The sequence below is a fragment of the Balaenoptera borealis genome (assembly GCF_965194805.1).
Source record: "Balaenoptera borealis genome assembly, chromosome: 8".
NCBI classification, from domain to species: domain Eukaryota; kingdom Metazoa; phylum Chordata; class Mammalia; order Artiodactyla; family Balaenopteridae; genus Balaenoptera; species Balaenoptera borealis.
The window spans coordinates 25,915,942-25,934,847 of NC_138865.1; the positions used below are offsets into that span (position 1 = coordinate 25,915,942).

General features: G+C 36.8%; 1 protein-coding gene across 5 annotated transcripts in view; it reads left to right on the top strand.

Annotated features, from left to right (window-relative positions):
• Positions 1–18,906, top strand: part of ZNF169 (zinc finger protein 169) — a 69,962-nt gene that overhangs the window by 13,488 nt on the left and 37,568 nt on the right. For 2 of the 5 annotated variants that reach the window (XM_082401074.1, XM_082401072.1), the window contains exons 2-3: positions 3,069–3,156; positions 8,051–8,089. The exons of 1 other annotated variant lie outside the window; for it this stretch is intronic. In XM_082401074.1, coding sequence (XP_082257200.1) covers positions 3,124–3,156; positions 8,051–8,089 — 72 coding nt within the window. In that variant the 5' untranslated portion in view covers positions 3,069–3,123. Of the gene's footprint in view, positions 1–2,211; positions 3,157–8,050; positions 8,090–18,906 lie in introns of those variants that run through there. 2 more of the 5 variants (XM_082401073.1, XR_014247186.1) reach the window with 2 other exon arrangements.

Here is an 18,906-nt window from a genome sequence, read left to right on the forward strand (position 1 = left end):
TTTACTGATTCCTACTTTAATTCCATCTTGGGCAAAGAACATACTCTTTTTAAGTTTCAGTCCTTTGAAATTGGTGACTTGTTTTATATGCCTTGGAATTTCATTTTCCTTGTTAATATTCTTTGTGCCCCTTCTACACTTGCAGGGTTTAGCATTCTATAAATGTCAATTTGATCAATACTGCCTGATAGTATTTTTTAAACCTTCTGTTTTTCTTCTTTACTGTTAGTTTGCTTTTTCATTTACTGAGAAGTGTATCAAGTTTTTTTAACTGTGATTATGATTGTTTCTCTTTTCCACTCTGTCATTTTTTTCCTTCATGTATTTTTTCCAGTCTATGACTTGACTTTTTATTTTCTTGCCAGTATCTTTTGCAGAACAGAAGTCTTTTAATCCTAACAGAATCCACCTTATCAATATTTTTCTTTCATTGGTTGTGTTTTTGGTGTTATATCTGAAGAGACACTGCCAAGTCCCTGGTCACCTAAATTTTCTCCCATGTTATTTTCTAGGAGTTTTATAGTTTCATATTTTACCTTTAGCTCTGCTATCCATTTTTAAAAAATCAATCAATTAAGTAATTAATTAATGGCTGTGTTGGGTCTTCGTTGCAGTGTGCAGGCTTCTTATGGTGGTGGCTTCTCTTGTTCTGGAGCACAGGCTCTAGGCACACAGGCTTCAGTAGTTGTGGCACGCAGACTCAGTAGTTGTGGCTCACGGGCTCTAGAGTGCAGGCTCAGTAGTTGTCGCGCATGGGCTTAGTTGCTCCGCGGCATGTGGGATCTTCCTAGACCAGGGCTTGAACCTGTGTCTCCTGCATTGGCAGGAGGATTCTTAACCACTGCACCACCAGGGAAGTCCCTGCTATCCATTTTGAGTTAATTTTTGAGGAAGGTGTAAGGTCTGTGTATGTGTATGTTCACTTGTTCCAGTACTGCCCATTTATTGAAAAGATAGTCCTTTCTCCATTAAATTTTCCTTGCTCAGTTGACTTTATTTATGTGAGTCTATTTCTATGCTCTCTATTCTGTTCCATTGATCCATTTGTCTATTTTTTAAATTTATTTTTTGCCAATACCACACTTTCTTAATTCCTGTAGCTTTATAGTAAGTTGCAAAATCTGGTCAGGTCAGTCTTCTGACTTTGTTGTTCTTCAGTATTGTGTTGGCTCTTCTGGGCCCTTGCCTTTCCGTATAAACTTTAGAACCAGTTTGTTGATATCTTCAAAGTAACTTGCTGGGATTTTAATGGATTGAATGTATAGATCAAGTTGGGAAGAACTGACATCTTAACAATATCAGGTCTCCGTATCCATAATATGGACTATCCATTTTATTAGATCTTTGATTTTTTTTCAGCAGAGTTTTGTAGTTTTCCTCATACAGATCTTATACAAAATTTTAAAAGATTTATACCTAAGTATTTCATTTTTCTGGGTGCTAATGTTGTGTTGTTGATTTCAAAATCCATGTGTTCATGGCTGGTATAGGAAAGCAGTTGATTTTTGTATATTAACCTTGTATCCTGCAGCTTTGATATATCACTTGTTCTAGAAATTTCTTGTTGATTCTTTGGGATTTTCTGCATAGACAATCAGGTCATCTACAGACAAAGACAGTTTTATTTCTTCCTTCCCAATGAGTATACCTTTTATTTCCCTTTCTTATCTTCTTACATTAGCTTGGAATTCCAGCACGGTGTTGAATAGGAGTGGTGAAAGGTGACATTCTTGCCTTGTTTTTGATCTTAGTGGATAGCATCTAGTTTCTCAGCATTAAATATGATGTTAGTTGTAGATTTTGCACTTTTAATTTAAGCGTAGCCACAATTATTTGCAGAGAGTATTAGCACAGCCCATTTTTAGCCTAATCCTAACAAAATTAATATTGATTCTTTAATGTCATCTAATAGCTTATCAGTGTTCATATTTCCTTGATTGCCTCCAAAATGTCTAAACAAGGTCCACACATTGTATTTGACTGCTGTGTCACTTAAGTCTTCCTTTTATTCCATAAGACCTCCCTCTTTTTATGCTATTAACTTGTTGAAATCTTCATATTTTAAAAAAATTGCAAATTATGTCAGTTCACCCTCAGTACTTCAGCATCATTTCTTAATAATGACTTGTTTTTCTCTATATCCAGAATATCATGATCCTACCTAACAATATTCACAATAATTATCTAACATCATCTAATACCCAGTTCATTTGAATTGGCCTTCATAGTCCCCAAAATGTTTTTCAGTTCGTTTGTGCAGACTACTCAGTCAAGGCTAATAGATGACATCTGAAGAATGGTTTATCTCTTAAGTGGATTTGCATTAAGGACAATCTCTCCTCTTAAAAATTTTGTCATGAAATTGACTTGTTGAAGACCTAGGGTATTTTATGACTGCCCATTCTTAAATTTCAAGTCACATTTCAAATCTTGGGTATATAAGTGAAGAGGAAGGTGCAATACTCGGGATATTAACCCTTTATCTGATACATGGTTTGCATCTATTTTCTCTCATTCCATAAATTGCCTTTTCAATTTGTTGTTTGTTCCCCAGAACAGAGTCACAAAAAAACAGGCAATTCTCCCTCTCCTGCTTATGGTTTCTACCGTGCTTCAAGTCCCCCCGTCCCGTCCCCCAAATCTACATTCTGTCCTGAGCTGTGGTCTTTCTGTTTTGTATTTCCTAGGCCTTGTCCTTTGGCCTCAGGGCTGATGTGGATGGGGAGCTTCTATTTTCACTATGATAGGTCACTTTATTTCTCAATGTGAATGCTCACCTGTGGGCACTATGAGGCCCTTTCCTCTTAATAGAGTCCACACAGTGACTTAATAGAGTCTCATCCAGCTGCTGGGGCTGTGGACTTCATTTCCCAACTGGAGATTGGGACTAAACCTGCTGCTGGCCCAGCTCTGGGAGCCTTATTTACAGGACACTGGTTAAGAGTGGATGACTCTGATGCCCTCTGCAACCTGCCTTCCTTACCTCCTTCTTGCCTCTGCTGAACTGGGAGGCTGGATAGAAGGGTAGTTCTCCCAAGCACCCCCTCACTTCTCTTCTCTTTCCCCAGCTCTGCCTCTGCAACTTGACTCTTCTCTAGGAAGAGCACTCAGCAGACCAAGAATATGGCCCCAGGGCTCCTGACCACCAGGGATGAGGTGAGTCCTGAAATTTCTTCCTAGCTCTTGCAGGATGGACCCATTGCCTTTTCTTGTCTTGGAGCTGCCTTGTTGGTACCTAGCCCTGATCTTGGAGTTGTGGTTCATCTTACCTGGAGCCTTTTCTCAGACTCCTCTGCTCCATTCATGACCTATGCATTCATCAAGTAGTAAAGTGTTATCAACGCAGTTAAAACACAATCATGCTTATGTGCCCAGTGATTCCCAAGGCTTAAAAAAGTGAAGGAAGGCTTTCAAGGAAGGAGCTGCCTGAGCTGCCCCTGACAGATTTGGCAAGTTGAAGAGCTGAGGGAATGCATTCCTGTGGGAATGTGGCTGGAAGCCTAGCACGTCTCAGAGAGCAGGTGACCTGCAGGCTGTCCCTCATCATATGGGAAGCTTGGAGCAGTCAGTGGCCTTTCGTCACATCATTTTTCTCTGTTTAGAGGTGAGGATGCTGATCTGCTGTCTGCTGGTGATTCATGGGTAGATTTAGTTTGGCTGACCCCATGCTTTATATTTGGGTTTTCCACACTTAAAAATTGGAAGATTACACCTAAGTCCTGAGTCCACACTCTTGGTGTGTATGACAAGTAGCTGGAGCCAAACGGCATCTCCATGGTGTAGTCACACCCCCTTGTGCCTCTTAACCCCACGGCTGAGGTGCCTGATTCATTCATTACTTGCCTTGCCCCTGAAGGCTTTGCTTTCACCCCCTCTGAGCCTGGATGGAAATAGTTCAGCCAGAATCCTGAAAGCCAGGCTGAGGAGTGTGGACTTGAACCTGGAACAAGTTCGGTTTTGAAGGATTCTGAGAAGGAATTTGCCATAAATAGTAATCGAATGAATGTATGTCCTGAAGGGAAGATTTTCTAATCCCTGAGACTAGGCATATTGTGAACTTCACATAATCAAATGGAGTTAACATTTACTGACCACCTAAACAGATGCCAAGTGGGATGCTTATGCTGATTATATCAATTACCAAAAATAGTGTCAGTTGGGCTAATTAAATTTTGCTTTGCCTGTCCTAAAAATATGACAAGTGTAGAATTTTTTTGTAAGATCTGAACTTGATCTTAATACTGAGCTCATATAGTGGATATTTGTCTGTTACTGTATCAGTTAAAAATGATTGGTTTTGATGTTATCAGATATCGTTGAGGGCTGTATGTCCCTCAGTTGTCAAATTTTTTATACCTTTGAGAGAAAATGTTTATGTAGTGCATGCAATTCAGAATGTTCCCGTGGTGCGGGGGGGGGGGGGAGCTTTTCTTTTGTATGTTTCACTTTACCATTTCTGATGTTAATAGAGAAGCATTCTTGGCCAAAATGGAACATTGCTTTTCCTGTCCCTATTCTGCCACTGCCTGTGGGATCCTTAGCACACCCTGAACCTTATCCTATCTATGACCAACATCTCTCAGTGTACATTTTTTTCTTTTATTCATTCATGAAAAATTGATTCCAGGGCACGAGCATCTGAGTAGGTTTGTTTTTTAAGATGAAGTTTCGGTATCTGCAAATGTAAGACATTTATAACATAGCTGTTTCATAAATGGACCCAATCTTAACTTACTTTGAAAGTACAAAAGAACAAACGGGTTTGTTTGTTTTTAATGTTTGTTATTTGAGGCATAGAAATTATATATTTTAGGGTTCTTTAAATTCCATTTTCAGGTACTTTGTTATATGTCAGTTCTGAATTATATAGAATATTCTGACCTATATGTACATCATGACATTTAGGCATTTTTTCCTAAGGGCTTTTACCCAAGAGGAGAAATTGAAATATGCATTAGAGTTGTGACATAGAAGGGGGTTGTACCTAGAGGCTATTAACTGGTAGGAAATTAGCACTCTTTTATTTAATCTCAAAAATTTTTTTGAATGTCTGCTGTGTGCAGGAGCCTTTGATGGTTTACAGACAGTGTTACCTATAGCAGAGCCTCCATTCTTATAAGACTTCCAACTTTTTTAGGGGTTTACCTATCACTGGAATTAAATATTTTGAAAAGTTTTCATTGACATATAATTCATTTCCAATAAAATTTGCCCTTTTAAAGAGTACAATTCAGTAGATTTTAATATATTCACAAAGTTGTGCAACATTCACCACTATCTAATTCCATAATGTTTTCAGACCCACCCCCACCCCAAAGAAACCCTGCACACATTAGGCGTCACTCCCCATTCTCCCCTCCCCCAGCTCTTGACAGCCACTAATCTATTTTTATAGATTTGGTTTTTCTGGATGTTTCATATAAATGGACTCATATAATATGTGGTTTTTTGTGTCTGTTTTCTTTCACTTAGCATAATATTTTCAAGAGTCATCCGCATTGTAGCCCAAATCAGTAATATTTCATTCTGCTTTAAGGTTGAATAGTATTCCATTGTATGGCTATGAAACATTTTGTTTATTCATTTATCTATTGCTGGACATTTCAATTATCCCTATCATTTGAATTTAATTAATATTTTTGGTCTGTGTGCATCTGACTGATTTTAATGATAAAATTGTAGTGTATTAAAACTAATGACTACCCCACTGTCATACCTTTAAAGCAAAGAAACCACAAACATTCATATTGAAATCAATGACTCTACAGGTTAAAAACATTCACAGATTTTCACTATTCCATCCCACTGTTTCTCAGTCATTGGAAATTTAACCTGTTCTCAATGTTTGAGAACCTATTTCTGTAGGAAATTTTGTTCATGAAATGAATTTTGGACTTACCACAAAATATGGCCAAGTGAAGAGACATGAGTGTTTTAAATCATATGAGCTACAACTCTATAGTAGAGTATCTGTGTTCTTTTGTCTGCTTTCAAAACCATCCACAAGATGCTCTAACACCTCTGCTCTCTATTCTACCACTAGCTTACCTTTCCCTCCTGCCAGATGTTTTACCCTACCCATATCATAGGCTTTCTCCCTTTCCTGCTCATGGCATCTGTGTTCCCTTCCTCCCTACATACCTCATCTTGATTCTTAGCCCTCTGCTTTTTCCTCAACTATTCTGAATCTTACTCATCTTTTAAATTTTAATTTTTTTTGATACATAGTTTACATACCATAATTCACCCTGTGGATGAAATTATCAGACAAGGACTTTAAAGTCTCTACATTAACTATGCCCAATGAGGAAAGGAAAACATAGCACTCACTATCAGCTATCAGGTAAAATCAACTTCAAGACAAAGGGAAAGAAGACCATTTCGGAATGATAAAGGAGTCACTTCATCAGGAGGACATAAGAGTTATGTGTGTATATAACTGTTCAAAATAACAAAGCTTCAAAATAATTGTCAGAATTAAAGGGAGAAAAAGGCCCCCCTTCGAGTAATTGATAGAACTAGGTAAAAAATTAGTAAAGACATAGATGATCTGAAGAAAACTAGCAACTGTGTTATCCTGGTTGATAATTATAGAACACTGCACCCTACAACTGTAGAATACACATTCTTTTCAAGTACATTTGGTATGCTCACCAAGACAGACTATATTGGGCGTCTATAAAGGAAGTCTTAATAAATTTAAAAAGATTTAAAGAATACAAAGTATATTCTATGACTCTAAGAGAATTGTATTAGAAGTCAACAATAAGATAAATTTAAAATATTGGAAATTAAACAACACACTCTTTACTAATCCTTACATCAAAGAAGAAATTGTAAGAGAAATTAGAACAGAGTGATGATGGAAATACAACATATCAAAGCTTGTGGGAGGCTAACCTGGGTAGTTCTCCCTTGCCAGCCCTCTAGCAGTGCCCTCCACCACTTCTGGGGCTAGGGTCTCTGTGCTAGCCCCACCCCTGGCATCCAACTTGGAGACGATGCAGTGTCCCCAGAGGGACTGAGAGGAAGACAGAGTATTGCTGATTGGGCCCCCATATTCTCTCTGTCACTTGGCTTTCTGTTCCTTGTTGGGGAAGCTCATGGTCTGTGATTTGATGATGAGGTTACAGGATTAGCAGTTGGGAAGTGACTGGAATGAACACCCCAGTGTCATCACCTGCTTGCTTTCTTAGACTGGGATAGAGGCAGCTACATGTGGCCACAGTGCTAGCTTGCCAATCGGCTGATGAGCCACTCTGGACTTTATCTGAATTACTTTGGTATCAGGCACATTGCACCCAAAAGCAAGATCTCCTTTGCCTAATGAGAAAGAACTTCAGGACAGAAACATCATAGGCTCTGCCTTCAGTGGACTAATGTTGAATAGGAGAAAATTCATGTATACAACCTAAATCAAAACAGGCAATTCTGCAATAAAGATGGAGACAAACCATCTTATTTTGTGACAGAAGAAATCTCAGATAATGGTTCCTTCTTGGTAGTGGGGATGGTCTTAAGGCATGGTCCTTGGGAGCCTGGTTTGGGGAAAGCTTGTAACATTGGCTCAGGTTAGATTCCTCCAAGACCCTCCCTGAGGAGTTCTCTTGTATTTCTGGCAAGTGACCATGCCTCCCCAAATTCTGCAGGAACAAGAACCAAGGGATTTGATGAGTGTAGGAGCAATGTCCATCTAAACTCAGACTTTCCTACAAGGAGAGTGATACTTCAGGAAGAAGAACCCACAATTGTGTCATTTATGGCAGAGGCTTCAGATTCAATTATGAACTTGGGCAACATCAGAAAATTCATTTTGGTGAGAAACCCTATGTGTGTGATAATGGAAGTAAATGCTTCACTGAAAGCTCAAAACTTACTCAGTATCAGAGGATTCATACTGGAGAGAAACTTTACAAGTGTACTGAATATTTTAAAAGCTTCAGTCAAAATTCTAATCTTCAGCATTAGAGATTTCACACTGGAGAGAAACCCTATGGATGTAACAATATAGGAAAAGAAAGGATTTAAATCCATCTCAAATCTCTTTCAGCACCAGAGCATCCATTTGGGAGAGAAACTTAAAAATCTGGTAAGTGTGAGATAGATAGCCTTTAATTAGAACTCATACCTTGTTCCACATAGGCAAACTTACAAACTCATAGGGAGAAGCCCTATGAGTGTAAGGTGTGTGGGAAATCCTTTATCTGTAGCTTATATCTAACCCAACACCAAAGAATCTACTTCAGAGAGAAGCCCTACAGATGTGATGAATGTGGGAGGGGCTTCTGTTTGAACTCAGAACTTGGCCAGCACCAAAGAAGTTACAGCATGGGAAAAAAGCCATACAAATGTAGTATCTATAGGGAGTGCTTCAGCCAGAGCTTCTACCATCATTACCACCACAGAATCCCTACTGGTGAGAAACTCTATGGATGTGTAAGTGTGGGAAAGCCTTTTGTGAAATTGCAAATCTTATTCAGCATCAGGAAGTTTATACTGGATAGAAACCCTCTGTATTAGACTGATAGGGCTGCCATAAAAGAGTATCACACACTAGGTGACCTAAACAACATAAATTTTATTTTCTCACAGTTCTGGGGGCTGGAAAATCTAAGATCCAGGTGCAGCCAATTCAGTTCCTGGTAAGGATTCTTCCTGGCTTGTAGATGGCTGGCTTCTTGCTGTGTGTTCATATGGCAGAGACAGAGTTCTGGTATCTCTTCCTCTTATGAGGCACCATTCCTATTGGATCAGGGCCCCACCCTTATGACCTCACTTAGCCTCAATACTTCCTTAGAGGCCCCATCTCTAAATACAACCAAATTGGGGTTAAGCCTTCAACATAATTTTGTGGGACATAATTCAGTCCATGGCATTCCACCCCCGGCCCTTCAAAATTCATGTCCTTCTGACATGAACATACATTATTTCATCTTAACAGACCCCCCAGATCTTAACTCATACCAGCATCAACTTTAAAGCCCAAAGTCTCGTCTAAATATCTAAATCAGATACAGGTGAGACATGAATAAAGGTACCATTTATCCTAAGGTAAAATTCCTCTCCAATTGTGAACCTGTGAAACCAGGCAAGTTATGTACTTGCAAAATAAAATGATGGACAGGAGTAGGTTACACATTCCCATTTTAAACGGGAGAAATCAGAAGGAAGATAGGGTGAAGGATTCTAAATAAGTCCAAACCTAGCAAGGTAAATTGTATTAGATCCTAAGGCTGGAGAATAACCCTCTGGTTTGATGTTCTACTCTCCAGGCCCACTGGATTGGCAGTACCCGTTTGGCCCAGAGGGGTGACCCTGCCTCTGTGGCTTTCTGAGAGGGCCCTGCTGTAAGCAAGGAGTGGCAGCCTTGCCCCCTGGGCCTGTGGTGGGATTAACAGCCCTGACAACTTATGAATAGCCTCTCTTTCCTTGAAGGATAATGCATATTCACACTCTTCCTGTTTCATCCCATTTTCTGTGCCTACTTTAGTCACAGCTGCAGTGTTTTTGTGGGTATACTTCCATCTTTTCCTGGCTTCTGCTGAGATGGCTGATTAAATTCATGGTTCACACCCGTACTAATTACCTTATCAAATTGTTCAGACATGCCCTCAGTGCTCTCCTCAGAACAAGTTTTCTCTCTCTTTTTTTTACAATGTAGATACGTTAAGAATTTTCCAGTCTTCAGTATGGGTTCATTTTTACTTAACAATTACTTCTTCAATTCATCTCTCTTCTTTCACATTTTACCATAAGTAGTCAGGAGGAACCAAGCCACTCCTTAACACTGCTTTGAAATCTCGGTTAAATATCCAGTCTCATCACTCACAAGTTCAACCTTCCACAGAACACTAGAACACAGTTCACTCGAGTTCTTTGCCACTTTATAGCAAGGATCACCTTTCCTCCAGTTTCCAGTAACCTGTTCCTCATTTCCATCTGAGACATCACCAGAATGTCCTTTAACATCTATATTTCTGCCATCATTTTTTTCATTATTTATGTATTCTCTAAAAAGATGGAACTTTTCTTTTCAGCTCTTCTCTTTCTGAGCCCTCATAAAAATCACCTTTAATGTTTGTATTTCTACCAACAGTCCCTTCATGTCAATCTCAGATTTTTCTAGCATGCACCACAAAATTCTTCCAATCTCTACCCATCATACAGTTTCAAAGCCATGTCCACAGTTTTAGGAATTTGTTACAGCAGCACCCCACTGTCAGTACCAAAATCTGTATTAGTCTGCTAGGGCTGCCATAACAAAATACCATTGACTGGTGACTTAAACAACAGAAATTTATTTCTCACAGTTTTCAAAGCTGGGAAGTTAAAATTAGGGTACTGGCTGATTTGGTTCCTGGTGAGGGCTCTCTTCCTGGCTTTCATACTGCTGCCTTCTTGTTGTGTGCTCACATAGCAGCATCAGAAAGAGAGTAAGCTCTGGTCTCTTCTTCTTATAAGGTACCAACCCTATCAGGGCCCTACCTTTCTGACCTTATTTAACCTTATCCCTTGCATGCCATATCTCCAAATATAGACACATTGAGAATAAGGGGTCAACATGAATTTTGAGAGGACACAATTTAGTCCATAGCACCCCACAAATGTTATGAGTGTGGAAAAACCTTTAGTCAAAATTCACAACAAGCATCAGAGAGTACACAAGTAAAAATTCACAGGGGTGGAGAGAACCCTTAAATACAGTGAATGTGAAACTCTGGATTTGTTCAGTGTCAAGAAGACTGATAGAGGGAGAAAGGCCATAGATACAAGTGACATGTAGGAAGCTTCAATGTGCTAAGCCCATATGGAGCCTGACTCCACATCAGAGTGTTGACACCAGGAAGCGTAAGGAACATGAGGAAGATTCTGATGATACTCAGTGTATGTAAGATCATGAGAGCCCTGTGAATAATCTCTTTCCAATTTGTTGAAAGTATTAGTCTGGGCCATCTACTAGGATATGGAAAGTGCCCTTGGAAACACATCTCCTTAAAAGTGACTTTAAATTTTTTTGTTGATGTGAAATTCACATAACATAAAGTTAGCCGTTTTAATATGTACAATTCAGTGGCATTTAATACATTCACAGTGTTGTGCAACCATCACCTCTATCTAGTTCCAGCATTTTTATCATTAAGCAATCACTCCCTATTTGCTCCTCTTCCAAGATACTGACAACCACTAACCCTCTTGTGTCTCTATGGTTTTACCTGTTGTGGATATTTCATATAAATGGAATCATACAATTAAAAAAAAACTTTGTGATATGAAAAATGACAGAGTAAGAGAAATCCATGATCGTACCTGCTCAAAAGCAACTAATGGGCTGCCAGAAACAGTCAGAATTAACTTTTGTAAAACTTCGGAATCTAGTCAAAACTGGAAGATTTGGTGAAGAAAGAAGCTCCTTAGTTTGTGGCAGGAGAGTACTGTGGCATTTTAAACTGCCTGCCTACCAACTATCCATGAGGAAGCCCCAGCACAAAGACTTTAAATCAACTATCTTAAATATGCATAAAGAGCTAAAGGAAACCATGGAAATGGAACGAAAGGAACTAGGTCAACAATGTTTGAACAAGTAGAGATTATCAATAAAGAGAAATTATAGAAGGGAACCATATAGAAATCTTGGAGCTGCAAAGTACAATAACTGAAGGGAAAAATTCATTATAGGGGTTCAACAGCATATTTAAACAGGTAAAATTAAGTCTGTGCACTTGGAAATATTTCAACTGAGGTTACGCATTGTGAGGAACAGAAAGGAAAGATTAACGAAAGATGAACAGAGCTTGAAAGACCTGTGCGACACCATCAGGTTTACTTACATACACATAATGGGAATTGCAGAAGGAAAGGGGAGAGAGAAAATTTCAAGAAATAATATCCAGAAACTTCCCAAATTTGATAAAAGAATAAATCTATACATCCCTGACACTCAACAGACTCCAAGTAGGATAAACTCAAAAAGATCCACACCAAATTGTCAAAACCCAAAGACAGAATTTTGAAAGCAGCAAGTGAGAAGTTGTTTGTTACCTACAAGGGACCCTCAAATAGATTAACAGCCAATTTCTCATCAGAAACCATGGAGGCCACCAGTAGAGAGATAACACATTTTAAGTCTTGGAAGAAAAACTGTCAACTAAGAATTCTATATCTGGCAAATTATTCTTGAAGAATGAGGGAGAAATTAAGATGTTACCAGATAAAATCTGAGAGAGCTCATTAACAGTAGACCTGCTCTACAAAAACCCAAAAAACAAACCAAACCAAAACAAAAAATTCAAGCTGATTTGAAAAGGACACTAGATAGTAACTCTAAACCATAAGAAAGAAAAGTGAACACTAGTACAGAGGCTTGTGTAAAAGCCAGTATTATTGTGCTTTTTGTTTGGTTTATAACTTCTGCTTTTTCTATATGATTCAGGCAAACACAAAAAATATACATCTGTGTTAATGGGCATACACTGTATAAAGATGTAATCTTGGACAATTACAAAATAAGGGGAGAGGAATGGAAAAGTATAGGAGCAGAGTGTTTGTATACTATTGAAACTAAGTTAGTAGATTTTTACAAGTTTAACATGTTAACATGGTAACCACTAAGAAAATACTTAAAAATATACAGAAAGTGAAAGAAACGATAAAAGTGAAAAAATACAAGAAAAAAATCAATAAATATGTTAAAAGGCAGTAATGGAGGAACTGAGGAACAAAAGATATACACAGAAAACAAAAGGCTAAATGGCAAAAGTAAATCCTTCCTTTTCAGTAATCACATTAAATATAAATGGAATAAACTCCCCAATCAAAAGGCCTAGGTTAGCAGTTTGGATTAAAAAAACCCCCAAGATCTATACATATACTGCCTACAAGAGACTCACTTTAGATAATATGGACATAAAGAGATTGAAAGTAAAAGGATGGAAAAAGATATTTCATACAAATAGTAATCAAAAGAGAGTTGGGATGGCCGTATCATGAGACAAAGCAGATTTTAAATTAGGAAAAGATAATAAAATGAAGAAAGACATATTGATAAAAGGTTCACTACAGAAATAATATATAACAATTATAAATATAAACATAACCTAGCAATATAGTCCCAAAATATATGGAGTAAAAATGGACAGAATTGAGAGAAAAATAGGTCTACAATAATGGTTGGTGATTTCAATACCCAGCTTTCTATACTGCATAGGGCAGCCAGACAGGAGATCAACAAAGAAATATAGAACTTGAACTACACTGTAAATCAGTTTCACCTAACCCAACAACAGCAAAATATATATTCCACTCAAGTGCACATGGAACGTTCTCCAGGATAGACCATATGTTAGGCCACAGGTAAGCCTTAAGTTTGAAATGATTGAAATCTTACAAAGTAACTTTTCTGTTCACAATGGAATGAAACTAGAAATGAATAACAGAACTTTGGAAAATTCACAAATATGTGGAAACTAAGTAGGACACTCTTAAACAACTAATGTGTTAAGAAGAAAAATCACAAAGTAGAAAATACTTTGGGAGACAAATGGAAATGAAAACATGACATACCAAAACTTATGGAATATGGTGAAAACAGTGCTTAGAGGGAAATTTATAGCTGTAAATGCATGTATTAAGGGAGAACTCAATAACCTAACTGTATAACCTATGTAACTAGAAAAAGAAGCACCAACTAAACTCAAGCTAGCAGAAGGCAGGAAATAATAAAAGAGCAAAGACAAAATAGAGAATAGAAAAATGATAGAGAAATCAACAAAACCTAAAGTTGGTTCCTTAAAAAGATTGACTAACAAAAAAAAGACTCAAGTTACTAAAATCAGAAATGAAATTGGAAACTTTATTATCAATTTTTAAAAAATATAGAGGATTATAAGGGAATACTGTTAACAGCTGTATGCCAACAAATTTGCTACCCAAGGTGAAATGGACAAATTTTGAGACATGCACAATTTATCTCAACTGACTCAGGAAAGAATAGAAATTATGGATAGATCTATAACTAGTGAGGACATTGGAGCAGTCATTAAAAAAACCTCCCAACAGAGAAAAGCTCACAATGAGATGGCTTCACTTGTTAATTCTACTAAATATATAAATATATAAAGAAGAGTTAACACAAATCTTTCTCAAACTATTCCAAAATACTGGAGAGGACACTTTCTGTCTCATTCTGTGACACATTGCTCTGACTACAGAGGTCTCAGGCAAAGACACTACAAGAAAAGAAAACTACAGGCTAATATCCCGTATGAATATAGGGGCAAAAAATCCTCACCAAAATGCTGTAACTCATGACCAAGTGAGATTTACAATGATGTTTCAAAATATTAAAATCCTGTAATATACTTCATTCAGAGAATGAAGGATAAAAACTGCATGATCATTTCAATTGATGATGAAAAAGCACTTGACAAAATTCAGCACTCTTTCATGGTAAAAACATTCAGGAAACTAGGAATAGATGAAAACTTCTTCAACATGATAAAGGCCTTATATGAAAAATCCACACTAATGTTGTTCTTTATGGTGAAAGACTGAAAGCTTTTCCCTGAAGAACAGTACAAGATAAGGATGTCAGCTTTTGCCACTTCTGTTCAACATAGTACTGGCAGTTCTAGCCAGAATAATTAGGCAGAAAAAGAAAAGGCATCCACATTCAAAAAGAAGTAAAATTATTTCTTTCCTCCAGACATTATCTCAAATCTATACAACCCTAGAATCCACAAAAAAAGTGTTAGAGCTAATAAATGAATTCAGCAAAGTTTCAGGACACAAAATCAACACACAAAAGTCAGTTGTATTTATGTACGTTTTCAAAGAACTATTCAAACAGGAAATATTTTTTAAAATCCCACTTAAATAGCATCAAAAATAATAAAATATTCAGTAATAAACCAAGCAGGCAAAAGCCTTGTTCACTGAAAAGTGCAAAACATTGCTGAAATTAAAGGAGACCTAAATAAATGGAAAGACTTCCCATGCTTATGGATTGGAAGACAATATTGCTAAGATGACAGTAATATCCAAAGTGATCTATGGATTCAATACAGTCCCTATCAAAGTACCATTCGTGTTTTATATAAATAGAAAAACCTATCCTAAAATTCATTTGGAATGTCATAGGACCCTGAATAGTCAAAACAATCTTGAAAAACGAAAAGAAAGTTGGAGGACTCACTCTGCTTGATTTCAATACTTAGCTCCAAGCTACAAACAGCGGCAAAACAGTGTTATACTGCCATAAATATAAACATATAGATCAGTGGAATAGAACTGAGAGCCCAGAAAAATATCCCTCTTACATATGATCAATTGATTTTTGACAAGGATGCCAAGACTATTCAATTGAAAAAGAACAGTCTATACAAGTGGTGCTTGGACAACTGGATATCCAGAACTAAAAGAACACACTTGAGAAAAATGAAAAATTAGAAAGCCTCTGCAAAGAAATAGAAGATGTAATGAATAAGCATATGGAAATTTCAGAACTGAGAAATACGTACCTGAAAGAAAAAGTTCAGAAGATGGGCTTAAGAGCAGATTGGAGGTAACAGAGAAATTATTGAACTATAAGATGGAATAATAGAAATTACCCAATCTGTGCAACAGGAAGAAAATATACTGGGAAAAAGATGAACAGAGTCTCAAGAATTGTGAGAGTATAACAAAATATCTAACATTTGTGTTACTGCAGTTCTGGAAGAAGAAGCAAAGAAGGGCAGGGTTGAAGAAGTATTAGAATAATTAATGGCTGATAAGTTCCTAAATTTGGCAAGAGATGTAAACCTATAGATTCAAAAAGCTGAGTGTATCCCAAACATGATAAGCCCACTGAAATCCACGCCAGGATACATTATAATGAAACTCCTGAACACTAAAAATGAAGAAAACATCTTGAAATCAGCTAGAGAAAAATAACACATTTCTTACAGAGGAAGAAAACTATTAGAATGGTAGTGAATTTCTCATCAGAAATGAGAGTCTAGATGGAAAGTGGTGTGATGTTTTTCAGGCACTTGAAGGAAAAGAATTGTAAACCCCAAATCCTGTATGAAATGAAAATATTTTTCACAAATGAAGAGGAATCATAAAAAAAAATACATCATGCAGACATTAATCAAACGAAAGCAAGAGTGGCTATATTAATATCAGGTAAGATAGACTTCAAAGAAAATTACCAGATACAGAGGGTGATAAATTGGTCAATTCACCAGCAAGACATAGGGATGCTTAATGTGTATGCATCAAATAACTGAGCTTCAAAAGATGTGAAGAGAAAACTGAAAGGAGAAATAGACAAATCAACAATTAGAGACTTCAACACCTTTCTCTCAATGTTATATAGAATAATTAGACCCCAAATCAGTAGGAGCTCAACAACGCCATCAATCAACAGAATCTAATCAACATTTACAGAACATTCCACCTAACGATAGCAAAATGCATATTCTTACAGTCAGCCCTCCATATCCATGGGTTCCACATCTGTAGATTCAACCAACTGCAGATCAAAAATTAAAAATAATTTTTTCCCAAAAGTTCCAAAAAGCAAAATTTGAATTTGCTGTGTGCCAGCAACTATTTACATAGTTTACATAGCATTTACATTATATTTACAACTATTTACGTGGCATTACATTGGATTAGGCATTATAAGTAATCTAGAGATGACTTAAAGTATACAGGAGGATGTGTGTAGGTTATATACAAATACCATGCCATTTAATATACAGGACTTGAGCATCTATGGATTTTGGTATCTGAAGGGGGGTTCTGGAACCAATCCTCTGTGGATACTGAGGGATGACTGTATGAAGATAGATATATTCTGGGCCACAAAACAACACATGAAACAAAAAAAATTGTTTACCTTAATGAATTAAAAAAAATTAAATCATGCAAAGTATGTTGTCTGACCACAATGGAATCTAACTTGACACCAATAAGAGAAAGTTAACAGAAAAATCTCTAAGCGCTTAGAAAATAACACACTGCTAAATAATCTGGGCATCAAAAATGACATCTCAAGGGAAATAAAAACCTGCATGAAAGTGAATGAAAAGGAAAATATGAGATATCAAAGTATGTGGGATGCAGCTAAAGCAGTCATGAGAGAAAAACCTGTAGCATTAAATGTATATGTTAGAAAACAGGAAGTCTCAAGTCAATAATCTAGGCTTCTGCCTCAAGAACCTAGAAAAATAAGAGCAAAGTAAACTCAGAGGAACAAAATGGAAGGAAATAATAGTGATAAAGGCAGAAATCAATGAAATTGAAAATAAAAGGAATAGAGAAAATCAGTGAAATAAAGAGCTGGTTCTTTGAAAACAATAAAATTGACTAAACTTTAGCAAGACTAAGAAAAAAAGGGTAGACACAAATTACCAGTATCAGGAATGAAACAAGGGGTATTACTACATACTCTGTAGCCATCAACAGAATATCCACCCATAAATTTGACAACTTAGATGAAACGGGACTGGTTTCCTTGAAAAACAAACTGTTGTACTTTAACTTGACCAATATGGAGTAGATAATTTGAACAGAGCTGTAACTATTAAGAAAATCCAATTTATAATTTAAAAACTCCACAAAAGAAATTTATAGGCCCAGGTGATTTTACTGTGGAATTCTGCCAAATTTTTAAAGGAGACTTAAACACCAATGCTACATGATTTTTGTTTCAGAAAATAGGAGGGAACACTTTCTAATTCACTTTATGGATATTATGCTGGTAATAAAACCAGACAAGGATAATAGAAAAAATGAAAACTACAGGTCAACATCTCTCATGAATATAGACATGAAAATCCTTAAATTATTAGCAGATTGAATTCAACAATATATAAAAATAACTGTACACCATTATCAAGTGTGATTTATTCCAGGGACACAAGACTGGTTTAATATTTGAAACTCAATCAGTGTAATCCCCCATATTAACAGGCTAAAGAAGAAAGACCACATGATTATATTAATATCAGTTGATTCAGTACAAGCGTTTGGCAGAATTCAATAACCATTTGTGGGGGGAAAAAAACACCTTAGAACAATAGAAACAGGGGAACTCCTCTACTTGATTAGGGACATCTACAAAAACATCTATAAATAACATTATTTTTTTTTAAATATAAAATATACATATACATAACAAAATTTTCACCATTTTAAAACGTCCAGTTCATTGGCATTAAGTTCATTCACACCATTGTGCAGTCATCACCTTTCTTCATTTCCAGAACTTTTTCATCTTCCTAGACTGAAACTCTATCCATTATATAATAACTCCCCATTCCCCACTCCCCCCAGCTCCTGGTAACCTCTGTTTGACTTTGTCTCTATGAATTTGCCTATTCCAGGTACCTGCTATAAGTGGAATCAAACAATATTTGTCCTTTGTGACTGGCTTATTTCACTTAGCATAATGTTTTCAAGGCTAATCTCTGATGTAGCATGTATCAGAATTTCCTTCCTTTTTAAGGCGGAAAAGTATACAGTTTTTTGTATATATGTACTACATTTTCTTATCTGTTTTTCTGTTGATGGACATTTGGGTTGTTGCCACCTTTGAGCTATTGTGAATAATGCTGTTATGGGCATTGGTGTATGAGTATCTGAGTTATTGCTTTTGATTCTTTGGGGTATATACCGAGGATTAAAATTGCTGGATCATATGGTAAATTGTATGTTTAACTTTTTTTTTTTGTATGTTAACTTTTTGAGGAACTGCTGAACTCTTTTCCACAGAAACCATACCATTTTACTTTTTCCACAACAATGCACAAAGGTTCCAGTTTCTCCACTCCCTCCCAAAACCTGTTTTTTTCTGTTTCTTTGGTAATAGCTATCCTAATGGGTGTGATGTGGTATCTTTGTGGAACAGTATTCTTAATG